Source organism: Macaca fascicularis, chromosome 6 (genome assembly GCF_037993035.2).
Source record: "Macaca fascicularis isolate 582-1 chromosome 6, T2T-MFA8v1.1".
Lineage (NCBI taxonomy): Eukaryota > Metazoa > Chordata > Mammalia > Primates > Cercopithecidae > Macaca > Macaca fascicularis.
The window spans coordinates 183326695-183354631 of NC_088380.1; the positions used below are offsets into that span (position 1 = coordinate 183326695).

A 27937-nucleotide genomic window follows, 5' to 3' on the forward strand; every position below is an offset into this window, starting at 1 on the left:
TGACATCTGCCTCACAGCTTTCTCCTGCCTTTCAGTATCTTTACTGCCTATTAAAGTAGCACGGCGGTCCCTGGGCCTGCACTGCTTACAGAGGCTGACCCTTACCTGTTTGTGGCAGGGGATCTTCCGATCTTCCAGCGCTTTGCCTTTTCTCTGGGGTAAACACTGAGAAAAACACTGAGTTCTACTTCTTTTGTTGTTGTTTTGAGACAGGGTTTCATTACTGTCACCCAGGCTGGAGTCAGTGGCTCGATCTCAGCTCACTGCAACCTCTATCTCCCAGGCTCAAGGGATCCTCCCATTTCAGCCTCCCAAGTAGTTGGGACCACAGGGACGCACCACTGTGCCTGGCTAATTTTTGTAATTTTTTTGTAGAGACAAGGTTTCACCATATTGCCCAGGCAGGTCTCGAACTCCTGAGCTCAATCCACCCGCCTCGGCCTCCCACAGGGCTGGGATTACAGGCATGAGCCACCGCGCCTGGCTGAGTAGTGGTTTTTGTTTTGTTTTGTTTTTTAGACGGAGTCTCGCTCTGCCGCCCAGGCTGGAGTGCAGTGGCGCGGTCTCGGCTCACTGCAAGCTCCGCCTCCTGGATTCACGCCATTTTCCTGCCTCAGCCTCACAAGCAGCTGGGGCTACAGACGCCCGCAACCTTGCCCAGCTAATTTTTTGTATTTTTAGTAGGGCCCGGGTTTCACCGTATTAGCCAGGATGGTGTCGATTTCCTGACCTCGTGATTCGCCCGCCTCGGCCTCTCAAAGAACTGGGATTACAGGTTTGAGCCACCGCGCCCGGCCAGACTGAGTAGTTTTAAATTCACTTCTAGGAGGTGCCTGTCTCTTCTGTGCTGGGAACTGGAGTGTTCCCTCACAGCGCGGTCTCTGCTAACCTCCTATCCTAGGTCTCTATGGTATGGGAGGCCCCAGTTCTACTTCCGCTCCTTAGCATTCTCCTGGTTTAGAGTCTCGTGGGGCGTCATTCTCTCCAGATGGTGAAATTTTATTTCAGGAAGTTTTCTAGCTCACTACCTTTTTTTTGTTTTTTGTTTGTTTGTTTGTTTGTTTGTTTGAGACGGAGTCTCGCTCTGCCGCCCAGGCTGGAGTGCAGTGGCGCGATCTAGGCTCCCTGCAAGCTCCGCCTCCCGGGTTCACACCATTCTCCTGCCTCAGCCTCCCGAGTAGCTGGGACTACAGGCGCCCGCCACCTCGCCCAGCTAGTTTTTTGTATTTTTTAGTAGAGACGGGGTTTCACCGTGTCAGCCAGGATGGTCTCGATCTCCTGACCTCGTGATCCGCCCATCTCGGCCTCCCAAAGTGCTGAGATTACAGGCTTGAGCCACCGCACCCGGCCAAGCTCACTACCTTTAAGAATGTTCTTTTCGGCCGGGTGCAGTGGCTCACGCCTGTAATCCCAGCACTTCGGGAGGCCGAGGCAGGTGGATCATGAGGTCAGAGGATCCAGACCATCCTGGCTAACATGGTGAAACCCCCGTCTCTACTAAAAATACAAAAAAATTAGCTGGGGGTGGTGGCGGGTGCCTGTAGTCCCAGCTACTCGGGAGGCTGAGGCAGGAGAATGGCCTGAACCTGGGAGGCGGAGCTTGCAGTGAGCCGAGATGGTGCCACTGCACTCCAGCCTGGGCCACAGAGCGAGACTCCGTCTCAAAAAACAAACAAACCAACAAAAAGAATGTTCTTTTCTGGCCAGGTGCAGTGGCTTATGCCTGTAATCTCAGCACTTTGGGAGGCCAAGGTGGGTGGGTCACTGGAGGTCAGGAGTTTAAGACCAGCCTGACCAACATGGTGAAACCCCGTCTGTACTAAAAACACAAAAATTGGCTGGGCATGGTGTTGCATGCCTGTAGTCCCAGTTACTTGGGAGGCTGAGGCAGGAAAATCGCTTGAACCCAGGAGACGGAGGTTGCAGTGAGCTGAGATCATACCAGTGCACTCCAGCCTGGGCAAGAGAGCAAGACTCTCTCTCAAAAAAAAAAAAAAAAGTTCTTTTCTTAAATCTTCAATTGACATATTTCTCTCTTTTCTTTACAATGTGTTATTGTTAAAGAAACCCTATCGTTTGTCCTGTAGAGTTTATCTCAGTGTGGGCTATCCTGTTCACATTCCTGTGGTGGCATTTAACATACTCTTCTGAACCTGAATTTCCTGTAAAGTGGTGGTAGTAAGATCTAGAGCGGTGACTCTCAACCAGGGACAACTTTGCCACTCAGAGACCAATAAGCAAATCATGTATCTGATGAGTAATTTTAGAAAACAAAGAATGAGCCAAACTCAATAGTAAGAAAACAGGCCAGGCACAGTGGCTCACTCCTATAATCCCAGTAATTTGGGAGACTGAGGTAGGAAGATCACTTGAGCCCAGGAGTTTGAGACCAGCTTGGACAACATAGCAAGAACTCGTCTCTAAAAACAAAACAAATAAAAAATTAGCCAGTATGATGGGATGTAACTGTAGACCCAGCTACTGGGGAGGCTGAAGTATCAGGGTTCATTGAGTCCGGGAGGTCAAGGCTGCAGTGAGTCATGATTGTGCCACTGTGCTCCATCCTGGGTGACAGAATGAAATGGAAGGAAGGGAGGGATGGAGGGAGGGAAGGAAGATACACGGAAGGATTGCTTGAACTCAGGAGTTCAAGCCCAGCCTGGGAGACATAGGGGGACTCTGTCTCTACAACAACAGCAACAAAAGTAGCCGGGTGTGGTGGGTCCCAGCAACTCAGAAGGCTGAGGTGGGAAGATTGTTTGAACCCAGGATGTTGAGGCTTCAGTGAGCCATGATCATGCCATGGCATTCCAGCCTGGGTGACAGTGTGAGGAAAGAAAGAGAGAGAGAGAGGATGGCAGGAAAGAAGGAAGGGAGGGAGGGAGGGAGGGAAGGAGGGAAAGAAGGAGGAAGGAAGGAAGGGAGGGAAAGACAGAGAACAGAGAGAGGGGAAGGAAGGAAGGGAAGGAGAGAGGGAGGGAAGGAAGGAAGGAGAAAAGACAACCTACAGAATGGGAGAAAATATTTGAAAAACATTTTATCATATATCTGATAAGGGTATGGTATCCAGAATATACATTAAAAAAAAACTTTCATAACTCAACAGCAAAAAGACAAACAATTCAATTAAAAATATGAGCAGGGAGCGGCCGGGCACAGCGGCTTAAACCTGTAATCCCAGCACTTTGGGAGGCTGAGGCGGGCAGATCACAAGGTCAGGAGATTGAGACCATCCTGCCTAATACAGTGAAACCCTGTCTCTACTAAAAATACAAAAACAAAATTAGCTGGGCATGGTGGCGGGTGCCTGTAGTCCCAGCTACTCAGGAGGCTGAGGCGGGAGAATGGCATGAACCTGGGAGGTGGAGCTTGCAGTAAGCTGAGATGGTGCCACTGCACTCCAGCCTGGGCGACAGAGCAAGACCCTGTCTCCAAAAAAAAAAAAAAAAAAAAAGGAGCAGAGAGCTTGAATAGATATTTCTCCAAAGAAGATATGCACATGGCTAGAAGTCACATGAAAAGAGGCTTCACATTACTGGTCATTAGGTAAATGCAAATGAAAATCACAGTGAAACACCACTTCACACCCATGAGGCTGGCTATAATTTTTTTTTTTTTTTTTTTTTTTTTTTTTTTGAGACGGAGTCTCGCTCTGTCGCCCAGGCTGGAGTGCAGTGGCGCGATCTCGGCTCACTGCAAGCTCCGCCTTCCGGGTTCCCGCCATTCTCCTGCCTCAGCCTCCCGAGTAGCTGGGACTACAGGTGCCGCCACCACGCCCGGCTAATTTTTTTGTATTTTTAGTGGAGACGGGGTTTCATTGTGTTAGCCAGGATGGTCTCGATCTCCTGACCTCGTGATCCGCCCGTCTCGGCCTCCCAAAGTGCTGGGATTACAGGCTTGAGCCACCGCGCCCGGCCGGCTATAATTTTTTTAAAGAGAAAATGAGGGCTGGCAAGTATGAGGGAAAATTGGAACCCTTGCACACTGCTGGTAGAATGTAAAATGGTGCAACCATTGTAAAACACACTTTGGTGTTGTCTCAAAAAGTTAAAAATAGGCCGGGCACGGTGACTCATGCCTGTAATCCCAGCACTTTGGGAGGCCGAGGCAGGCAGATCACAAGGTCAGGAGATCGAGACCATCCTGGCTAACCCGGTGAAACCCCGTCTCTGGCCGGGCACGGTGGCTCAAGCCTGTAATCCCAGCACTTTGGGAGGCCAAGACGGGCGGATCACGAGGTCAGGAGATCGAGACCATCCTGGCTAACCCGGTGAAACCCCGTCTCTACTAAAAAATACAAAAAACTAGCCGGGCGAGGTGGCGGGCGCCTGTGGTCCCAGCTCCTCGGGAGGCTGAGGCAGGAGAATGGCGTAAACCCGGGAGGCGGAGCTTGCAGTGAGCTGAGATGCGGCCACTGCACTCCAGCCTGGGCGACAGAGCGAGACTCCGCCTCAAAAAAAAAAAAAAAAAAAAAGAAACCCCATCTCTACTAAAAATACAAAAAATTAGCTGGCCGCGGTGGTGGGCGCCTATAGTCCCAGCTACTCAGGAGGCTGAGGCAGGAGAATGGCATGATCCCTGGAGGTGGAACTTGCGGTGAGCTGAGATCACGCCACTGCACTCCAGCCAGGGGAACAAAGTGAGACTCCATCTCAAAAAAAAAAAAAAAAAAAAAAGTTAAAAATAGAATTACTATATGATCTAGCAATTCCACTCCTAGGTATATATCCACAAAAATCAAAACAAGTATTCAACCCAAAAACTATACACAAATGTTTACTGCAGTGCTATTCACAATAGCCAAAAGGCAGATACCTATCAGCTGACAAATGGATTAAAAATGTAGTATATTCGGGCTCAGTGGCTCATGCCTGTAATCCTAGCACTTTGGGAGGCCGAGGTGGGTGGATCACCTGAGGTCAGGAGTTCGAGACCAGCCTGGCCAACATGGCGAAAACCCGTCTCTAACAAAAATACAAAAATCAGCCAGGTGCAGTGGTGCGTGCCTGTAACCCCAGCTACTCCAGAGGCTGAGGCACAAGAATCGCTTGAACCTGGGAGGCAGAGGCTGCAGTGAGCCGAGATCCCAACACTGCACTACAGCCTGGATGACAGAGTGAGGCTCTGTCAAAAAAAAAAAAAAAGTAGTACATTCATACAATGGAACACTATTTGGCCAAACAAAGAACTGAAGGGTGAGGCGCAGTGGCTCATGCCTGTAATCCCAGCACTTTGGGAGGTTGAGGTGAGAGGATTGCTTGAGCTCAAGAGTTCAAGACCAGCCTGAGCAACATGGTAAAACCCCATCTCTACAAAAAATACCAAAATTAGCCAGGCATGGTGGTGCACACCTGTAGTCCCAGCTGCTTGGGAGGCTGAGGCAGGAGGATGGCTTGAGCAATCTCAGGCTGTAGTGAGCCAAAATCGCACCCTGCACTCCAGCCTGGGCCATAGAGCAAAACTCTGCCTCAAAAACAAACAAACAAACAAAAAAACAGGCCTGGAACGGTGGCGCACGCCTGTAATCCCAGCACTTTGGGAAGCCGAGGCAGGCAGATCACCTGTGGTTAGGAGTTCAAGATCATCCTGGCCAACAGAGTGAAACTCTGTCTCTACTAAAAACACAAAAATTAGCAAGGTGCAGTGGTGTGCGCCTGTAATCCCGGCTACTGGGGAGGCTGAGGCAGGAGAATCGCTTGAACTTGGGAGGCAGAGGTTGCAACGAGCCAAGATGGCACCATTGCACTCCGGCCGGGGCAACAGAGTGAGACTCCATCTCAAAAAACAAAATCTGATACTGATACACACTACAACGTAGTTAAACCTTGAAAACATTATCCTGCATGAAAGAAGCTATACACAAAAGCCACATATATTGTATTATTCCTTTTATATCAAATATCCAGAACAGACCAATTCATAGAGAAAGAATGTGGATTTGTGGTTGCTAGGAGCTGGGGGAAGGAGAAATGGGAAGTGACTGCTAATGCACACAGGGTTTCCTTTTGGGTTAATGAAAATATTTTGGAACTATGTAGTAGTGATGGTTGTACAACATTTTACTAAATGCCACTGGATTGTACACTATAAAATGATTAAAATGATAAATTTTATGTTAGATATTTGTTACCACAATTTTAAAAGAATCAATCAGTATAATTATTCATATCAAAAAAAAAAACAAAAGGGAGAAGTCATATGATCATCTCAATAACAGAAAAAGCATTTGACAACATAGATTCCTAATAAAAATGCTCAGCAAACTACAAATCGAAGGGAACTTCCTCAATCTTACAGCTACAAAAAATCTTCGGCTAACATTAAACTTAATGGTGAGAGACTGAACACTTTCCCTCAAAGAGTAGGAATAAGGCAAAGATGTCTGCTTTTACCACTTTTGTTCAACATTACACTGGAGGTTCCAACCAGTGCAATAAGGAGAACAATGAAGGGAAGGAAGGGAGGGAAAAAGGAAAAAGAAACAAAAGGAATCCAGATTTGAATGAAAGGTTAAACAATCCTCTTTTTTTCTTTTCTTTTTTTGTAGAAACAGCAAGGCGGTGGCAGGTTGGGGGTGTCTCTCTACTTTGCCCAGGCTGGTCTTGAACTCCTGGCCTCAAGCGATCCTCCCACCTCAGTCTCCCAAAATGCTGAGATTACAGGCACAGTCACCATAAAACTATCTTTATATGCATACTACATGACTGTCTATGTAAAAAAGTAGATTCTACAAAAAAGCTACTGGAGCTAACGTGTGCTTAGCCACTGCATTGGGTCTAATTATTTCTTATAAACCTCTTTAGTCAAGAAAACTAGGAAATACGGCCGGGCGCGGTGGCTCACACCTGTAATCCCAGCACTTTGGGAGGCCGAGGCGGGTGGATCACGAGGTCAGGAGATCGAGACCATCCTGGCTAACACGGTGAAACCCCGTCTCTACTAAAAATACAAAAATTAGCCAGGCATGGTGGCGGGCGCCTGTAGTCCCAGCTACTCAGGAGGCTGATGCAGGAGAATGGCGGGTGAACCTGGGAGGTGGAGCTTGCAGTGAGCTGAGATCCGGCCACTGCACTCCAGCCTGGGTGACAGAGCAAGACTCCGTCTCTTAAAATCTTAAAAAAAAAAACACACACTAGGAAATACATTTTTTTTTTTTTTTTTTTTGAGACGGAGTCTCGCTCTGTCGCCCAGGCTGGAGTGCAGTGGCCAGATCTCAGCTCACTGCAAGCTCCGCCTCCCGGGTTCACGCCATTCTCCTGCCTCAGCCTCCCGAGTAGTTGGGACTACAGGCGCCCGCCACCGCGCCCTGCTAGTTTTCTGTATTTTTTAGTAGAGACGGGGTTTCACCGTGTTAGCCAGGATGGTCTCGATCTCCTGACCTCGTGATCCGCCCGTCTCGGCCTCCCAAAGTGCTGGGATTACAGGCTTGAGCCACCGCGCCCGGCCGGAAATACATTTTTTTTAAAAAAAGAAAACGCATTGTACTGTTACTGATATTTCTTAATTAAATTTAAAATAATGTTTTTACTTAATCTCTTTAGATTTAGATATTTTTCCTTTCACTGAAAATCTTGGTTCTAATGCATAACATATTCACTCTTTTTTGCTGTCTCCATATATACACAGTAGTCCCTTATAATCCTTGGTTTCACTTATGATTATAGTTACTTGTGGTCAACCACAGTCTGAAAATATTACATGGAAAATTCCAGAAATAAACAATTCATAAGTTTTGAATTGAGGGGCGTGATGAAATCTTGCATCCTCCCATTGCATCCTGCCTGGGATGTGAATCGCCCCTTTGTCCAGCGTCTCCATGCTGTATACACTCCCCACCCATCAGTCACTTTGCAGTTATCAGATCAATTGTTACCGTTCTGCAGTGCTTTTGCTCAGGTTCCCCTTATTTTACTTAATATCGGTCCCAAAGCCCGAGACTAGTGATGCTGGTAGCTCAGATACGCCAAAGAGAAGCCATAAATTCCTTTCTTTGAGTGTAAAGGTGAACGTTCTTGATTTAATAAGGAAAGAAAAAAATGTATGCTGAGGTTGCTAAGATCTGTGATAGAAACAGATCTATCCATGAAATTGTAAAGAAGGAAAAAGAAATTTGTGCCAGTTTTGCTGTCACACCCCAAACTGCAAAAGTTACACCGCAGTATGTGATAAGTGCTTAGTTCAGATGGAAAAGGCATTACATTTGTGGGTGGGAGAGATGAACAGAAACAGGTTTCATCTGGCAGCATTCAGATTTGGTACTATTCGTGGTTTCAGGACCCACTGGGAGTACATATATAAGTACGTGTGTGTGTGTGTGTGTAGCAATATCAGGCTGGGTGCAGTGGCTCATGCCTGTAAATCCCAGCACTCTGGGAGGCTGAGGCAGGCAGATCACTTGAGGTCAGGAGTTTGAGACCAGCCTGGCCAACATGGTGAAACGCTGTCTGTACTAAAAACTAGGGGGCATTCTGGCGTGCGCCTGTAGTCCTAACTACCTGGGAGGCTGAGGTGGGAGAATCACTTGAACCCGGGAGGTGGAGGTTGCAGTGAGCCAATATCACACCATTGTACTCCAGCCTAGGCAACAGAGCAAGACCCTGTCTCAAAAAAGAAACAAAAAACAAAGCAAAACAAAAATAAATAAAGTAGCAATATCAATATTATTACTGACACTAGGATTATTTAAAACCATTTCAGATTTCTTTGCTTTTCTTTTTGTTCTCAGGATATAACCTATAAGGAATATATAGGCCAGACGTGGTGCCTCATGCCTGTAACCCCAGCACTTTGAGAGGCCGAGGCAGGCAGATCACCTGAGGTCAAGAGTTCAAGACCAGCTTGGCCAACATGGTGAAACCCCGTCCTTACCAAAATACTAAAATACCAAAATACTTAAGTTAGCTGGGCATGATTACAAGAGACAGAATGAGACCCTCCCTCTCTCTCTCTCTTTTCTTTTCTTTTTTTTTTTTTTTTTTTGAGGCAGGGTTTTATTCCTGTCACCCACGCTGGAGTGCAGTAGCACAATCACGACTCACTGCAGCCTTGACCTCTGGGGCTCAAGCGAATCCTCCTGCCTTGGCCTCCTGAGTAGCTGCGACTGTTAATGGTGGAGGATTTCCAGGTTTTTGGCGTCTTGAACAAAGAATTGAACAAAATACACAAAGAAGGAAAGAATGAAGGGATTTATTGCAAATGAAAGTACACTCCACAGTGTGGGAGCAGGCCCGAGCATAGAGGCTCAAGGGCCCCGTTACAGAATTTTTGGGAGTTTAAATATCCCCTAGAGGATTCCATTGGTTACTTCAGGCACACCCTACATAAATGGAGAGAATGAAGTAAAGTTACAAGTTATTTACACATACGTTTTATGGAGAGGATATTTCCTGTTATAGCTGAAGTATGAATTGGCCTTATGTTCCTTGCCTCCAAACCCTATTTTCCTGCCTCAGGACTATAGGCACGTGCCACTGCGCCCAGCTAATTTTTGTATTTTTTGTAGAGAGGGGGTTTTACCATGTTGCCCAGGCTGGTCTTGAACTCCTAGCCTCAAGGAATCCACCCTCCTCAGCCTCCCAACGTGCTGGGATTATAGGTGTGAGCCACCGCGCCCAGCTGAGAGCCTATCTAAAATAAATAAATAAATATATAAATTCCACTCACAAAGATTGTCTTTTTTTTTTTTTTGAAACAGTGTCTCTTTCTGTTGCCCAGGCTGTGGTGTGCAGTGGTGTGATCTCAACTCACTGCAACCTCCGCCTCCTGTGTTCAAGCGATTCTCCTGCCTCAACCTCCCAGGTAGCTGGGATTACAGGCGCCCACCACCACACCCAGCTAATTTTAGTGTTTTTATTAGAGATGGAGTTTCATCATGTTGGCCAGACTGGTCTCAAACTCCTGACCTCAGGTGATCCAGCCACCTCGGCCTGCCAAAGTGCTGGGTTTACAGGCGTGAGCCACCATGCCCGGCCAAGGATTGTCTTTTTTAAAAAAGAGAGACTTCATTCTAGTGAACAGTTTGCAAACCAGAGAGATGCATCCTTCAGTGAAAACAAAGGTACCTTCCAAGAGAAAAAAGAGAGGAGTTGTCTTTTACAAAGAAAGCTCCGCCCAGGTTCTCACTATGGTCTACTTATGCAAATGAGGGATACAATCTTGTCTAGTTCTGATTGACTGATGTTTGTTGAGTTCTGATTCGTCCATACAGGTCATAGTCTATTGATTAGGTCCATGTCTTTGCCTGTTTGTGTTGCTCTAAAGGAATGCCTAAGACTGAATAATTTATAAAGAACAGAGGGTTATTAGGCTCACAGTTCTGCAGCTGTACAAGAAGCATGGCACCAGCATCTGTCTCTGATGAGGGCCTCAGGAAGTTTTCCACTCATGACAAAAGGTGAAGGGGAACAGGCTTGTGCAGATAACATGGAGAGAGAAGAGGCGAGAGAGAGGGGAGGAGGTGCCATGCTCTTTTCAACAATCAGTTATCCTGAGAGCTAAGAGTGAGACCTCCCTCCCTCCCACAAGAACAGCACCAAGCTATTAACGAGGGATCCACCCCCATCGCCCAAGCACCTCCCACACGGCCCCACCTCCAACATAGGGGATCAAACTTCAGCATGAGACTTGGTGGAGCCAAACAAACCATATTCAAACAATAGCAGTTCAGGAAGTGAAATGGGATTTTCCAGCAGCAGTGATTTCAGGCAGGATGAACAAGAACAGACAGGTATGAAAGTCCCAACGTTACATGAGCATGTGGGTTTCTGGGAATGCAGGATACGTGGGTGACCTAGAGACAGCGAATGGTTGCTTGGCTGTGTTCTGATTTCAGGCCACCTTAGCCACTCAGGATCCATCTTGAAGGACCAGCTCTTTCAGGGTTCACACTCCCATCTCTTATTGGCCAAAAATCTGCTCCGCGGGACATTACTTCCACTGCACTTCTGGGTCACACATAGGTAAGCACTATGCTGGTCCATGGTGTCTCCTGCTCCAGTAGCAATAGAAAAGCTCTAGGGCAGGAGTCCAAAGCGTGTAGTACACGTGCCAGTGACATGCTGTTGCATTGGGTCTGTGCAAGCTGGTCACCATGGGGGTGGCCAGACAGAATCCATCCAAGTAGAACTGGTCAGCACAGAAGTGGCTGGGGGTGCAACAATTGACCAAGGGCCTTGGAGATAGGTAAGACTGCAAAGATCTCAGGTGAAATGTAAGAGATGTTGGATGCAATCCCTTCCTTGCACTGCTCACTCCCTCCCGTTATATCCAGTCCCATAGTTCTCCATGACTGTAGGAACAAAATGCCCTCGTTCCTTCCAAGAGGGGCGGTAGGAGTCCAAACATTCATATAAATCCCTTTTGATGTAGTAGCCAGCAACAATCTCTAAAAGACTTAAGGTGAGCTAGCTGGTGAAAAAAACTAAGCTCTCTGCAGCTGCAACTGGTCACAAGGCTGTAAGTGATAATCATCATCTCCTTCCTCCATAATTCTGCATTTCCCTCACCCTTGGCTAGTACTTTGGTTGGCCTAAATGCTTTCCCGGCCTGGGCAATCCAGACTTTTATTTCAGAAGGGTCTTAGCCTTTAATTACCTTCCCTTGTCGGGCTGTGGTTGTTGCAGTTGCTTGTTTTCTGTTATCACTAGGTGTGGAAGTGACAAAAGATGTCCTGGTAAGTCCCCTGAGCTCCAGACACACTCCTGACTCTGTGGTGTATAACAGCAACCCTGGCCCCTCATTGTAAACAGGGGGATTACCCTGCTGGTCTGACAACTCCTCCACTCCCAGGTTTACGGCACGAGGTGTCCAAAGTGTCCAGGTAGTCATTGCAGCAAGCAGTTCAATGGAAACTACACTATGTCTCCTGGGAAACATGCCCCCCCACAACCAGGCAGAGGCTAAGATTGTAGGAACGATTTAAATGCAAATGGGTTATTTAAACCATCTGTAGGCAGGTCTGTTGCTTTTCCTCCCTTTCCCATTCTGCCAGCTCAGGTGTTAAACTTTTTCACAGTTCACAAATCATGCAATTTTTTTTTTTTTTTCAGACGGAGTCTCGCTCTGTCGCCCAGGCTGGAGTGCAGTGGCCGGATCTCAGCTCACTGCAAGCTCCGCATCCCGGGTTTACGCCATTCTCCTGCCTCAGCCTCCCGAGTAGCTGGGACCACAGGCGCCCGCCACCTCGCCTGGCTAGTTTTTTGTATTTTTAGTAGAGACGGGGTTTCACCGGGTTAGCCAGGATGGTCTCGATCTCCTGACCTCGTGATCCGCCCGTCTCGGCCTCCCAAAGTGCTGGGATTACAGGCTTGAGCCACTGCGCCCGGCCGCAATTTTTTATAAACATTTTTTTTTTTTTTTTTTTTTTTTTTTTTTTTTTGAGACTGAGTCTGGCTCTGTCGCCCAGGCTGGAGTGCAGTGGCCGGATCTCAGCTCACTGCAAGCTCCGCCTCCCGGGTTTACGCCATTCTCCTGCCTCAGCCTCCGGAGTAGCTGGGACCACAGGCGCCCGCCACCTCGCCCGGCTAGTTTTTTGTATTTTTTAGTAGAGACGGGGTTTCACCGTGTTGGCCAGGATGGTCTCGATCTCCTGACCTTGTGATCCGCCCGTCTCAGCCTCCCAAAGTGCTGGGATTACAGGCTTGAGCCACCGTGCCCGGCTTTTTTTTTTTTTTTTTTTTTGAGACAGAGTCTCACTCTGTCGCCCAGGCTGGAGTGCAGTGGCAGCGATCTTGGCTCACTGCAAGCTCCGCCTCCCGGTTCAAATGATTCTCCTATCTCAACCTCCCTAGTAGCTGGGACTAAAGGTGCATGCCACCACGCCCAGCTAATTTTTTGTATTTTTAGTAGAGACGGGGTTTCACCGTGTTAGCCAGGATGGTCTCGATCTTCTGACCTCATGATCTGCCCACCTCAGCCTCCCAAAGTGCTGGGATTACAGGCGTGAGCCACCGCACCTGGCTCAGAGATTTTTTTAAAAGAGCAGTAGGCCGGGTGCAGTGACTCACGCCTGTAATCCCAGCACTTTGGGAAGTTGAGGCAGGCGGACCACAAGGTCAGGAGTTCAAGACCATCCTGGCTAATGTGGTGAAACCCCGTCTCTACTAAAAATACAAAAAGCCGGGCTTGGTGGTGGGCACCTGTAGTCCCAGCTACTCAGGAGGCTGAGGCAGGAGAATGGCGTGAACTCGGGAGGTGGAGCTTGCAGTAAGCCAAGATCGCGCCACTGCACTCCAGCCTGGGCGACACAGCAAGACTCAGTCTCAAAAAAAAAACAAGAAACAAAACCAAGAGCAATAAAATATTTCTGCTTTAAAGTCACCTGTTATCAGCATTTCTTAGCCCAACACCTGAAATTGAAGTGGTTCTTCTTTTCTCTTCTGATTTGAGATGCTCTAATTAAATCCCATCTCTCTGCATCCCACAGGCAGTGGCTTTATCTCCCAATTGAATTCCCTTAGTGTTACTCTTGTAAGTCCACCTGTATTCCTAGGCCCTTTCTCTAAGGAGCTAGCCTGGGCCAAATATTTATAGACCTTGTACTCCACGTGCAGCCCAGTTCTAGACACTGGGGATTCAGCGGTGGCCAAAGCAAGCCTGGTTTCTGTAACCCTTCTAGAATACAGAGTGAGGAGGTAAACAATAAACAGGTAAATAAGATAATGCCATGTAGTAATAAATGCTTTGAGGAAAATGCAACATGTTTAGGTCTTCTGTGAGATGCATTTTTATTATTTATTTATTTATTTATTTAATTATTTATTTATTTATTTATTTTTGAGACAGAGTTTCACTCTTGTCACCCAGGCAGGAGTACAGTGGCCCGATCTCGGCTCACTGCAACCTCTGCCTCCCAGGTTCAAGGGATTCTCCTGCCTCAGCCTCCTGAATAGCTGCAATAACAGGCACGTGCCACCATGCCCGGCTAATTTTTGTATTCAGTAGAGTTGGGGTTTCACCATGATGGCCAGGCTGGTCTCAAACTCCTTACCTCGTGATCCACCCGCCTCAGCCTCCCAAAGCGATGAGATTACAGATGAGACTGCATTATCTTATGCTGAGATCTGAATGTCAAAAGGGGCCAATCATGTGAGGACTCAAGGAGACAGGGTCTTGCAGATGCAAAGTCCCTGATGTCTAAATAGGAATAATGAGGTGAAAGTTTGAGAGAAGTGACTTGGCACCAATGAGGTCAGAGAAGCCATAGGAGCCAGCTATAGGGCATTTTAGGCCACAGTAAAGAGCTTGGATTCTATTTTAAGGACAACGGGAAGCCAATAGAATGTTTTAAGCAGGAGCATGATAGAATCTGATTTACTTTACTTATTATTTTCTATATACACAGAGGTCTCACTGTGTTGCCAAAGCTGGTCTTCTGGGCTTAAGCAATCCTCTTGCCCTGCGTGGAATTTTTAAATCCACTTTGGATTAAAATAGAAACTGGGTTTGGTGGTGCAGGCCTGTTAGACCAAGCCACTCCAAAGGATGAGGCATGAAGATAGCTTGAGTTCTGGAGTGTGAGACCAGCCTGGGCAACATGGTGAAACCCCATCTCTACAAAAAAATACAAGAATGAACCTGCTGTGAGTAATCCCATTACTGGGTGTATACCCAAAGGAATATAAATCATTCTGCTATAAAGACATATGCACACGTATGTTCATTGCAGCACTATTTATATTAGCAAAGACATGGATGCCCATCAATGATCAAATGGATAAAGAAAATGTGGTACATATACACCATGGAATACTATGCACTATAAAAAAGAATGTGATCATGTCCTTTGCAGGGACATGGATGAAGCTGGAAGCCATCATCCTCAGCAAACTAATGCAGAAACAGAAAAGCAAACACCTCATGTCCTTCCTCGTAAGTGGGGGTTAAACAATGAGAACGCATGGACACAGGGAGGGGAACAACACACACGGGGCTTGTCCGGAGGTGCAGGGAAGGGGAGGGAGCGCATTAGGACAAACACCTAATGTGTGTAGGGCTTAAACCTAGAGGATGGGTGGACAGGTGCAGCAAACCACCATGGCACATATATATCTATGTAACAAACCTGCACGTTCTGCACATGTATCCTGGAACATAAAGTAAAATAAAATAAAAGAATTAGCCTGGTGTGGTGGTGTGTGCCTGTAGTCTCAGCTACTTGGGAGGCTGAGGTGAGAGGATCGCTTGCACCCTGGAGGTTGAGGCTGCGGTGAGCCATGATCATGCCACTGTACTCTGGCCTGAGCAACAGAGGGAGGCCCTGTCTCAAAAAAAAGAGAAAGAAAGAAAAAAAAGAGAGAGAAGGGAAAAGAAAAGAAAGAAAAGAGAAAAGAAAATAAAAGAGAAAAAAAAAGAAAAGAAAAGAGAAAAGAAAGAAAAGAGAAAAGAAAATAAACGAGAAAAGAAAAGAAAGAAAAGAAGGCCAGGCACAGTGGCTCACACCTGTAATTCCAGCACTTTGGGAGGCCAAGGAGGGTGGATCACCTGAGGTCAGGAGTTCAAGACCAGCCTGGCCAACCTGGAGAAACCCCCATCTCTACTTAAAAATACAAAAATTAGCCAGGTGTGGTGGCATGTGCCTTTAATCCCAGCTACTTGGGAGGCCGAGGTAGGAGAATCGCTTGAACCTGGAAAGTGGAGGTTGCAGTGGGCCGAGATAGTGCCACTGTACTCCAGCCTGGGTGACAGAGCAAGACTCTGTCTCAAAAAAAAAAAAAAAGGCCGGGCGCGGTGGCTCAAGCCTGTAATCCCAGCACTTTGGGAGGCCGAGGCGGGTGGATCACGAGGTCAGGAGATCGAGACTATCCTGGCTAACATGGTGAAACCCCGTCTCTACTAAAAATACAAAAAAAAAACTAGCAGGGCGTGGTGGCGGGCGCCTGTAGTCCCAGCTACTTGGGAGGCTGAGGCAGGAGAATGGCGTGAACCCGGGAGACGGAGCTTGCAGTGAGCCGAGATCAGGCCACTGCACTCCAGCCTGGGAGACACAGCAAGACTCCGTCTCAAAAAAAAAAAAAAAGAAAAAAAAAAAAAAGTGGGCCATGTGTGGTGTCTCACGCCTGGAATTCCAGCACTTTGGGAGGCCGAGGTAGGCAGATCAGGAGGTCAGGAGATCAAGACCATCCTGGCCAACACGGTGAAACCCCGTCTCTACTAAAAATACAAAAAAATTAGCCATGCGTGGTGGCGGGCGCCTGTAGTCCCAGCTTCTCGGGAGGCTGAGGCAGGAGAATGGTGTGAACCCAGGAAGCAGAGCTTGCAGTGAGCCAAGATCGCGCCACTGCACTCCAGCCTGGGCTACAAGAGTGAGACTCCGTCTCAAAAATAAAATATAAATAAAAAAGAAAAGAAAAAAAGAAAAGGCAAGCCAATAACTGGTAACACTTTTCACACTCTTCATCTTGAACTTATCAAAAAAAGTTTGAGTTTCTTCCCAGGTCTGTTTCTCCCATGACAAATAGAGGCTGTGAGGCTTCTTTCAATTCTGATTGACTTGCAGAGTAATTTTCCTTAAAATTGAATTAGTTGACATCTTTTTTTTTCTTTTCTTTTTTTCTTTTTGTGGCAGAGTTTCACTCCTGTCTCCCAGGCTGGAGTACAATGGTGTGATCTTGGCTCACCGCAACCTCCGCCTCCTGGGTTCCAGTGATTCTCCTGCCTCAGCCTCCCAAGTAGCTGGGATTACAGGCGCAGGCCACCATACCCGGCTAATTTTTGTATTTTTTGTGAAGATCGGGTTTTACCATGTTGGCCAGGCTGGTCTTGAACTCCTGACCTCAGGTGATCCACCCGCCTCGGACTTCCAAAGTGCTGGGATGACAGGCATGTGAGCCACCACGCCTGGCCAACACCATTTTTAAATGGGGAGATTTCACATGGAAATCCAAATGTGTAGAATTTTTCTTTTCAAATTAGCATATTTTACTTTTTAAGGTGTACAATGTGATGTTTTTCAAATAAAATTTATCATATATGACATGATGTTTTGAAATATATGTACTTTGTGGAATGGCTAAATCAAGCTGATTAACATGCATCACCTCACATGTATTTTTTTGTGATGCGAATGTATGCACTCTTAAAAAAAATGGGCAGTTTTGGCAATACATGGAAGCCATCCTCTACAGCTAAAAGGCAGAAACCATCTGTGTTTTGTTATGTTTTGTTTTTGTTTGTTTTTTTGAGACACGGTCTTGGTGTTGCTCTGTTACCCAGGCTGGAGTGCGGTGGTGACTATGGCTCACTGCAACCTCTGCCTCCTGGGTTTAAGTGATCATCCCTGCCTCGGCGTCCTAACTAGCTAGAACTATAGATGCGTGCTGACACACTCAGCTAAATTTTTTTTTTTTTTTTTTTTTGAGACAGAGTCTCGCTCTGTCGCCCAGGCTGGAGTGCATTGGCATGATCTCAGCTCACTGCAACCTCTGCCTCCCAGGTTCAAGCAATTCTCCTGCCTCAGCCTCCCGAGTAGCTGGGACTACAGGCCCCTGCCACCACACCTGGCTAATTTTTTTTTTTATTTTTAGTACAGACAGGGTTTCACCGTGTTAGCCAGGATGGTCTCGATCTCCTGACCTTGTGATCCGCCTGCCTCAGCCTCCCAAAGTGCTGGGATTACAGGTGTGAGCCACCGCGCCCCGCACACACTTGGCTAATTTAAAAAAAAAAAATTTCGTAGAGACAGTCTCACCATATTGCCCAGGCTGGTCCCCAACTCCTGGGCTCAAGCAATCCTCCCACCTTGGCCTCCCAGAGTGCTGGGATTACAGGCATGAATTAGCCGTGCGCGGTGGCACCACCGTGCCTGCTGGCAAGTATATATCTTGAGTGAGAATTACACAATTCCTGAAGACACCTGACTTTGCCACCTCTCATTCAGTTTACCTGAACCCAGTGTTTTTGGTGAGGTTGAACAACCCTAAGTCTCCTTTGAGCTTTGAGTTGCTGTAATAAATTCTCTAGAGTAGCAGCTGTCTGCTTCCAATTTTGCCTTTGGGGGTTTTTAATTAATTGACATTTTATTTATTTATTTATTTACTTATTTTTGAGAGGGAGTCTCACTCTATCGCCCAGGCTGAAGTGCAGTGGGGCAATCCCACCTCCCAGATTCAAGCGATTCTCCTGCCTCAGGCTCCTGAGTACCTGGGACTACAGGCACGCGCCACCACCCCTGGCTAATTTTTGTATTTTTAGTAGAGACGGGGTTTCGCCACGTCGACCAGGCCAGTTTAGAACTCCTGACCTCAGGTGATCCGCCCGCCTCGGCCACCCAAAGAGCTTGGATTACAGGTGTGAGCCACACAGACCCGCCGACACCATTTTTAAATGGAGAGATTTCATATGCAGATCCAAATTTGCAGGGTTTTTGTTTTGTTTTGTTTTTCAAATTAGCACTTTTTGGGGGTTGTGTTTTAGGGCGTACAATGTGATGTTTTTCCAGGACGTTGTGGTTTGTGCAGACCTGATGAAGTCCGGAAAGAAGTAGCCAAAATTTCATGTACTCTTTTTTTTTTTTTTAATTAATTAATTTTTTTATTATTATACTTTTAAGTTCTAGGGTACATGTGCATAACGTGCAGGTTTGTTACATATGTATACTTGTGTCATGTTGCTGTGCTGCACCCATCAACTCATCATTTACATCAGGTATAACCCCCAATGCAATCCCTCCCCGCTCCCCCCTCCCCATGATAGGCCCCGGTGTGTGGGTGTGTGATGTTCCCCTTCCTGAGTCCAAGTGATCTCATTGTTCAGTTCCCACCTATGAGTGAGAACATGCGGTGTTTGGTTTTCTGTTCTTGTGATAGTTTGCTAAGAATGATGGTTTCCAGCTGCATCCATGTCCCTACAAAGGACACAAACTCATCCTTTTTTATGGCTGCATAGTATTCCATGGTGTATATGTGCCACATTTTCTTAATCCAATCTGTCACTGATGGACATTTGGGTTGATTCCAAGTCTTTGCTATTGTGAATAGTGCCGCAATAAACATACGTGTGCATGTGTCTTTATAGCAGCATGATTTATAATCCTTTGGGTATATACCCAGTAATGGGATGTCTGGGTCATATGGTACATCTAGTTCTAGATCCTTGAGGAATCGCCATACTGTTTTCCATAATGGTTGAACTAGTTTACAATCCCACCAACAGTGTAAAAGTGTTCCTATTTCTCCACATCCTCTCCAGCACCTGTTGTTTCCTGACTTTTTAATGATCGCCATTCTAACTGGTGTGAGATGGTATCTCATTGTGGTTTTGATTTGCATTTCTCTGATGGCCAGTGATGATGAGCATTTTTTCATGTGTCTGTTGGCTGTATGAATGTCTTCTTTTGAGAAATGTCTGTTCATATCCTTTGCCCACTTTTTGATGGGGTTGTTTGTTTTTTTCTTGTAAATTTGTTTGAGTTCTTTGTAGGTTCTGGATATTAGCCCTTTGTCAGATGAGTAGATTGCAAAAATTTTCTCCCATTCTGTAGGTTGCCTGTACACTCTGGAACCAAAAAAGAGCCCACATCTCCAAGACAATCCTAAGTCAAAAGAACAAAGCTGGAGGCATCACGCTACCTGACTTCAAACTATACTACAAGGCTACAGTAACCAAAACAGCATGGTACTGGTACCAAAACAGAGATATAGACCAATGGAACAGAACAGAGTCCTCAGAAATAATACCACACATCTACAGCCATCTGATCTTTGACAAACCTGAGAGAAACAAGAAATGGGGAAAGGATTCCCTATTTAATAAATGGTGCTGGGAAAATTGGCTAGCCATAAGTAGAAAGCTGAAACTGGATCCTTTCCTTACTCCTTATACGAAAATTAATTCAAGATGAATTAGAGACTTAAATGTTAGACCTAATACCATAAAAACCCTAGAAGAAAACCTAGGTAGTACCATTCAGGACATAGGCATGGGCAAAGACTTCATGTCTAAAACACCAAAGCAATGGCAGCAAAAGCCAAAATTGACAAATGGGATCTCATTAAACTAAAGAGCTTCTGCACAGCAAAAGAAATTTCACGTACTCTTCACAGAACCAGCGCTGAAAGCCTTTTCTGTCTCACCAGATCAGCCTTGCAAGGGGATGAGAGTGGGGCGCAGGCAGCTGAGAGCCTTGCTGGGAATCACACAGGTCGTCCGTGGAAAAGCGTGTACCAAGACCCAGGCCTCTCTGGAAGGTGGGCAGAGGAGGCGTTCGGAGGCAGAGGTGGAAATGAGAACAGGAAATCTAAAGAGAGGTGGCGGACGAGAAGGGGCAAAGGACGTGCAGAGGAAGATAGAGATTGAGGGATGGTGATAGGGCAGTGTAAGCAGCAGAAGGGAAGGGCAGGAAACTGCCTCGAAGAGAAGGGGCAGCGGCAGCACGTCAGGGGCTCTTGGTGAATCTCATTCAACAAATGGCAAAATGGAGCCCAAGTGGTTTGCCCAAGGATGTCCAGCACTTGGCAAGGTGGCAGCTAGAACCCGCGTCTCCTAATGGCGGTCCAGGGATCTTTCTTCGCCTGTCACAGGGACAAGGGGCCAGTGCAGCGCTAGTGCGGAGAGACAAGACTCTAGGCACGGAAAAGCAGACGCCGGGCCGGGGCTCCAGCGCTGCAACCACGGCGGTGGACGGAAAGCTCTGCCGACGGCTGGGGGCGCCATGAATCGTCGAGGATCCGGGGAGCCCAGTCCAGCCCTTCCTAGCAAGCGACCGCGAAGCGGCAATGGGACGGTGGTCGAAGCCTGCCCACAGCTTCCGCTTCGAAGGCGGCGTTGGAAATGCCGCGCCAGTATCCTTCGGCACCTCCCGAGAGATGGTCAGGAGCTTTTGGAAACTTTAGGTCAGGGGCCAAAGACCAAAAGGCTGGTATTTCGGAACGGCCACATCTCCTGAGAAACCTCCAAGAATAACAGGTTGCCGGAAAAAGGTTAGAGAGCAGCCGAAATCAGCCGAATGCCATTCGGGGGCTCCGGAGTTTCTCGAGGCACATTCGGGCCCTCTCGGCTCTGCAAGACTCCACTGGAATCTCAGGTCTCGAGCAGATCGTTTCGTCGCCTAAAGGGTAAGGGCGACTTGTACCGACAGTCCCTCGGCAGTTTCCGGAGGTGTTCGGGATAGGCCCGAGCGTGGCGCCCTCTGGCGGCGACCAGGGGTGGGGTAGGGGTTAGTGGGCCAGCGCGCGCAGACGCAGCTGCGCGCCGGCGGTCGTTCAGACCGGATGTGGTTGTGGCTGAGGTCAGTTCCGGCGGGTGACGGTGCGGACGGGTCAGGAGCGTAGAGGCGGCGGCAAAATGGCGGCGCCTGAGGAGCGAGATCTAACCCAGGAGCAGACAGAGAAGCTGCTGCAGTTTCAGGTAGCAGCGAGTACTCGGTGCAGCAAATGCCTCCGCGGGATGGGGAGTGGGCCCCTAGAGGAGTTCAGAACTTTCCTCAGATTGGGCTCAGATTCTTCTTAGACCAGCAGGCCGACCCCCTCCCCCCAGACTCCAACTGCCCTGATTCCCCCGGCCCCCAAGCCTCTGTTGGTCCCTATCCTTCCAGCCATCGCTGCGGCCAGACCCGCCTCGTTTGTGCTTCTGTGCCCTCAGCGTGTCAGCTTCCCTGGTTTCCCTTAGCGGCGTCAGTCCTCAGCCATCCTTCCCAGCCCGGTTATCGGTCGGACCCTCTCCGCCCAACGAGTCTGTATCTGCCGGAGACGCTTAATCCCTACCGCGGAGTTGGCGTCAGTTCGGGTCTCTGACAGAAAAACCTCCTGCCAACATCCCATGCCATTTCCACAAACATTCCCACAAACTGAGGCCTCTTGGATACCAGGTTTCGTGTTGGGGGTTCCGGTCGGGAAGGGGGCATCTACACACAGACCTGGTCCCCGCCCTAGAGGTGTGGGAGGACACCAAGTGAGAAAACAATGCAAGGTGCTAAGTGTCATCAGTGGCTTCTGACGGGATTTATTACTTTTGGCTTATTCCTGGATTCCTGTGCTTCACTATGCTTGAGGAGGGTGGTAACTTGCAGGAATGTTATGTTAATACAGGACGTCGTATTAAGAACGTTTGCCACTAATCACTTACCCTTGAGCTGGAGAATGGTTGGAGATACCACTAGGGTGGGTAACCTTGGCACTTTGTTACCAGTTTCTTATCTCTGAAGAGACTGTCTTAAAAATATCTACCCCCAAGCCGGCCGCGGTGGCTCACGCCTGTAATTTCTGCACTTTGGGAGGCCAAGGCGGGCGAATCACGAGGTCAGGAGTTCGAGACCAGCCTGGCCAATATGGTGAAACCCTGTCTCTACTAAACATACAAAGATTAGCCGAGCATGGTGGTGCACGCCTGTAGTCCCAGGTACTCGGGAGGCTGAAGCAGGAGACTCGCTTGAACCCGGAAGGCGGAGGTTGCAGTGAGCCGAGATCGCACCACTGCACTCCAGCCTGGGCAGCAGCAAGAGTGAAACTCCGTCTCAAAAAAAAAAAAAAAAAAAAAAAAAAAATCTACTTCCTGAGGATGTTCTGGAGATCAAATGGACATATGGATGTCAGAAGGGCCTTGTGGACTGTAAAATGCCCCCAAATAGTATTTCTGCTATTAATTTGACTTAGGATAGACCTAACGTTATTGATACACTTATTTCCTTATATAAAATGTGTAAATATTCATTTATTCAGCTATATTTATGAAGAACCTTAGTGCTCAGCGCTGCTAGGTGGAATCCCACTTACTATTTCAGATGTAAGTGCTTTGTAAACTTAGTGTACATAACCTCATTTAATACAACAACCCTATGAGGTTCATACTGTTACAGTCGCTGATTTACAGATGAAGGGTATCAGGACCAAGAAATAAAATGCTTAGGTTACACAGCTAGAAAGTGATGATGTCAGATTTAAAGCTATGTCCATCTTCCAGAACCCTTCCCAGGCTTCTGACTTCTGTCTTGTACAACTTGTATGTCAGTGTACAGTTGAGTGTGGAATGCAGATGCTGAGATAATAAATATTTTTTTGGCGAGTTCTCACTTTTCTGCAATTTCCTTGAATAGACTTCACTATAATAAATTTTGAAGTGATTATTTTTTTCCCCTCTTAAATTGAGCAGTGGGTTGGAAGTGTATAAATGGAAAAATGCTGTCGTAGATGTAATTGACATTTGATTGGAATTTTTGGTAGAGAAATTGAATTGATGACCCAGCAAATTATAATTAAAGAATGAGTAAACAGCAGACAACCAGCTTACACTTCCATTACACTTCCAGGTAGACCACCAATTTCAGAGTGTTGTTTAACTTTGGCAGACCATTTTACCCCCTAGAACTCTTCAGGGGTAAGCTAACATGTTGTTTAAGTGCAATGAAGCAATGTGAGTTATGGTATCTTTAGTCTCATACTGGGAGAGCATGAATATGAATATATGATAGCATTTCTGAAGTAAAGTGCATAGGAACTTCCATCTTATCTTCTGTGGAGTTTTTTTTTTTGAAATGGGGTTTCGCTCTTGTTGCCCAGGCTGGAGTGCAGTGGCGCGATCTCGGCTCACTTCAACCCATGCCTTCCGGTTTCAAGCCATTCTCCCGCCTCAGCCTCCCGAATAGCTGGGACTACAGGCACGTGCCACCACACCCAGCTAACTTTTTGTATTTTTAGTAGAGACGGGGTTTCACTATATTGGCCAGGATGGTCTCGATTTCTTGACCTCATGATCCACCCGCCTTGGCTGGGATTACAGGCGTGAGCCACTGCGCCGGGCCAGAACTGTGGAGATTTTTATTAGAAGAGAGGTGGGTAGCAGGTTTGAGCTGTATTAAGATTGCCTTATGAAACTGGATTTATTGAGGGAAATGCATCTTTTTTTTTTCCATTCTATAAGCAATCGCTGGATCAGATTCATTATCCAGATTGCCATTAAACCAACATTTGTTGAAACTCACTAGATGCCAAGCATTATACCAAGCATCAGTTGATGTTCATTAACTCTTTTTTTAAGAAAAATATTTTAGGCTGTGTGCGGTGGCTCACGCCTGTAATCCCAGCACTTTGGGAGGCCGAGGCGGGTGGATCACCTGAGGTCAGGAGTTCAAGATCAGCCTGGCCAACATGACAAAACCCCGTCTCTACTGAAAATACAGAAATTAGCCAGGCATAGTGGCACATGCCTGTAATCCCAGCTATTAGGGGGACTGAGGCAGGAGGATCGCTTAAACCTGGGAGGCGGAGGTTGCAGTGAGCCGAGATCGTGCCACTGCACTCCAGCCTGGGCAACAGAGCGGGACTCTGTCTCAAAAAAGAAAAAAAAAAAAAAAAACTTTAAAAGTAGAGATGGGGGTCTTGCCATGTTGTCCAGGCTGGTCTCGAACTCCTGCCTCAGCCTCTCACAGTGTTGAGATTACAGGTGTGAGCCACCACACTTGGCCCCTTAACTCTTTTAAATCTTTTAATATAACAGTGTAAAGGATTAATCTTGTTCATTTTAATAATGAAGAAACAGGTTCTGAGAGGTCAAATAGCTTGCACAAGTAGTAAGTGGTAGAGATTTAGAAATTTATATCCACTACCATCTTGTGTGTAACTTAATGAAGTCAAGTACACACATGAATAATGGGTATATGATACACACACACACACACACACACACACACACTTCAGCCCAGGCTGAAGTGCGGTGGTGTGATCATAGTTCATTGCAACCTCAAACTCCTGGACTCAAGTGAATTCTCCCACCTCAGCCTCCTAAGTGGCTAGGACTAGAAGTGCCCAGCTAATTTTTGTTTGTTTTTGAGACAGAGTCTTGCTCTCTTGCCCAGGCTGGGGTGCAGTGGCACGATCTCAACTCACTGCAGCCTCCGCCTCCTGGGTTCAAGCTATTCTCCTGCCTCAGCCTCCTGAGTAGCTGGGATTACAGGCAGCTGCCACCATGCCTGGCTAATTTTTGTATTTTTAGTAGAGATGACGTTTCCCTGTGTTGGCCAGGCTGGTCTTGAACTCCTGACCTCAGGTGACCCACCTGCCTCAGCCTCCCAAAGTGCTGGGATATTACAGGCATGAGCCACTACTCCCAGCCCTGGCTAATTTTTTCTTCTATTTTCTTTTTTAATTAAAAAAAAAAAAAATTTTTTTTTTTTAAATTTTTTAGACAGGGGCTAGCTCTGTTGCCTAGGCTGGAGAGCAGTGGCGTGATCATGGCTTACTGCAGTGATGAACTGAAGGCTCAAGCAGATCCTTCCACCTCAGCCTCTTGAATACCTGGGACTACAGGCTTGTGCTACCACGCCTGGCTAAAGTTTTCTGTGTGTGTAGAAACGAGGTCTCCCTATGTTGCCCAGGCTGGTCTCGAACTCCTGTGCTCAAGCAGTCCTCCTGCCTCAGCCTCTCAAAGTGCAGGTGTGAACCACTGCGACTGGCCATAATGTGGTATTTAAAGAGTGCTGTGGAGCTTAGGGAAGACCAAGAGTATTCATGAGGGGAGAAAGATGGTTTAGCAGTTAACAATTTTTTTTTTTTTTTTTTTTGAGACGGAGTCTCTCTCTGTTGCCCAGGCTGGAGTGCAGTGGTGCGATCTCGGCTCACTGCAGCCTCAGCCTCCCAGGTAGCTGAGATTACAGGCATGCGCCACACGCCAGCTAATTTTTGTATTTTTAGTAGAGATGGGGTTTCACCATGTTGGCCAGGCTGGTCTAGAACTTCTGACCTCAGGTGATCCGCCTCCCTCAGCCTCCCAAAGTGCTAGGATTACAGGCGTGAGCCACAGGACCCAGCCAGCAGGTAACATTTATTAAGTATCTACTATGCCTTAGGCGTAGTGTTAAAGTATAACTATTACGTTTAATCCTTACAGCAGTTTTTAAAGTACCATAGGTGGTATGCATAAGGAAACAAATCTATCGATGTATTTGCTCAAGGTGATTGAGCTACTAGGTAGTGGAATTCTAGTGGGTCTACATCTGTACTTTAAGGCTGAGCTCTTACCAATATACCTTGCTACTTTGGAAGAGGAATAGAATTTCAACAGGTGTTGGGCAGAATATTCAAAGCTGAAGAAATAGCTTGCACAAGGTAGGGAGATGGGAAAGTGAAGTGTCTGTGGTGATGAACTGAAGAGTATTGGAAGCGGACAGTAAGACTAGAAAGGTAAATTAAAGCCAGATTTTGGAGGCCTGTCAAAGCTGGCTTCCAGCTTTGAAATGGTTTAAACTTTAATCTGTAGACAAGGGGAGCCATCAAAGGATTTTTCAACGAGGGAGTGGCACTAGGTTTCAGGTTTGCTTCACTAACAGTATGGAGTATGTGTTTGGAATCTCCACAGGGGTTAGGACAGAACAGGATGACACGTTAGGAGTTGGTTCTCAATATGTTTTTTCATTTGGTATATTGAAATTAGGGAAAGTAAAATATTTTGGAAATCTCAGGTTTCCTGTGTTTCACTTTTTTTGTGACATGATTTGGTTAGAACTCCCCAAGGCATTTTATTTAATATCATGTTTCTCAGCCTATTTGATGTCTTCTAGGATTCTTCTATAGTTCTCCACCTCTGTTTGTTTTGGAATCAGTTGAATATGAGTAACTATTGCAGATAATTGTTTTAAGCCATTTCAAATGGGAAAGAATAAGGACATAGGCTTTAAGGAGAGCTAATGCAGGTATGTGAAAGGTTACTTTTATTGGCGTTCATTTTCCCAGATTTCCAAATATAGCAGACTCTCCTAGTGCCTTGGTTCACTGCCTCTAGATTGCTGTTGGAACAGCTGGAGAAGGATGACATGGACAGAGAGAAGGGGGAACTAAAGGAGTTACGCAGGCCAGCAGAGGAAGAAATGATCCCTTTTCTGCTTGCACAGGAGGAAGAAATGTATGGCCCTCATCCTTTTAAATGACAAGTCTGAACGCTGGGCTGTAGAATCAAATTTATAACTCATTTTGAAAATCTTTCTTTTGCCTTCACCTGATTATTACCTAAAGGGAAAAACACATGGTGCTGTTCATGTATTGAAAACAGAACATACGATGGTCCAGTTGAGGTTTTTTTGCCAGAGAATTTGGCACTGTTGAGAAAACAAGAGCTTTGAAAATCCAGGCAAATATGACTTAGCTTTTCAACAGCTTCTGGTGAGTTCTGCGATCTTAAACAGGTTCTTGCTTCTTTGAACCTCTTTCATTTTCTATAAAATGGAGATACTGGCCGGGCGCAGTGGCTCATGCCTTTAATCCCAGCACTTTGGGAGGTCAAGTCCGGCGGATCATGAGGTCAGGAGTTTGAGACCAGCCTGGACAACATGGTGAAACCCCATCTCTACTAAAAATACAAAAAAATTACCTGGGCATGGTGGCAGGTGCCTGTCATCCCAGCTACTTAGGAGGCTGAGGCAGGAGAATTGCTTGAACCTGATAGGTGGAGGTTGCAGTGATCCAAGACCACGCCATTGCACTCCAGCCTGGGCAACCGCAAGACTCCATCTTAAAAACAAAAAAGGCCGGGCGCGGTGGCTCAAGCCTGTAATCCCAGCACTTTGGGAGGCCGAGACGGGCGGATCACGAGGTCAGGAGATCGAGACCATCCTGGCTAACACGGTGAAACCCCACCTCTACTAAAAAATACAAAAAACTAGCCGGGCGAGGTGGCGGGCGCCTGTAGTCCCAGCTACTCGGGAGGCTGAGGCAGGAGAATGGCGGGAACCCGGGAGGCGGAGCTTGCAGTGAGCTGAGATCGGGCCACAGCACTCCAGCCTGGGCGACAGAGCGAGACTCCGTCTCAAAACAAAAAACAACAACAAAAAAAGTTGGAGATACTATTATCTAGTTCACAGCATTCTTTTTATTTTTTACTTTAAAAAATCTAGTAGGCTGGGGACCTGTAATCCCAGCACTTTGGGAGGCCGAGGCAGGCAGATCACTTGAGGCCAGGAGTTCAAGACCAGCCTGACCGTCTCTACTAAAAATATAAAAATTAGCCAGACATATTG

The 27937-nt window shown here is 47.0% G+C and overlaps 1 protein-coding gene across 3 annotated transcripts in view; it reads left to right on the top strand.

The window, feature by feature from the left end:
- Window positions 1–27937, top strand: part of FAF2 (Fas associated factor family member 2) — a 102845-nt gene that overhangs the window by 18150 nt on the left and 56758 nt on the right. Inside the window, exon 1 of one of the 3 annotated variants that reach the window (XM_015452271.3) lies at window positions 20648–21050. The exons of 1 other annotated variant lie outside the window; for it this stretch is intronic. Coding sequence is in view for 1 of the 2 variants with exons in the window: in XM_005558593.4 (XP_005558650.1) it covers window positions 21280–21342 (63 nt within the window). In the remaining variant the exon portion in view is untranslated. Of the gene's footprint in view, window positions 1–20647; window positions 21051–21256; window positions 21343–27937 lie in introns of those variants that run through there. One more of the 3 variants, XM_005558593.4, reaches the window with a different exon arrangement.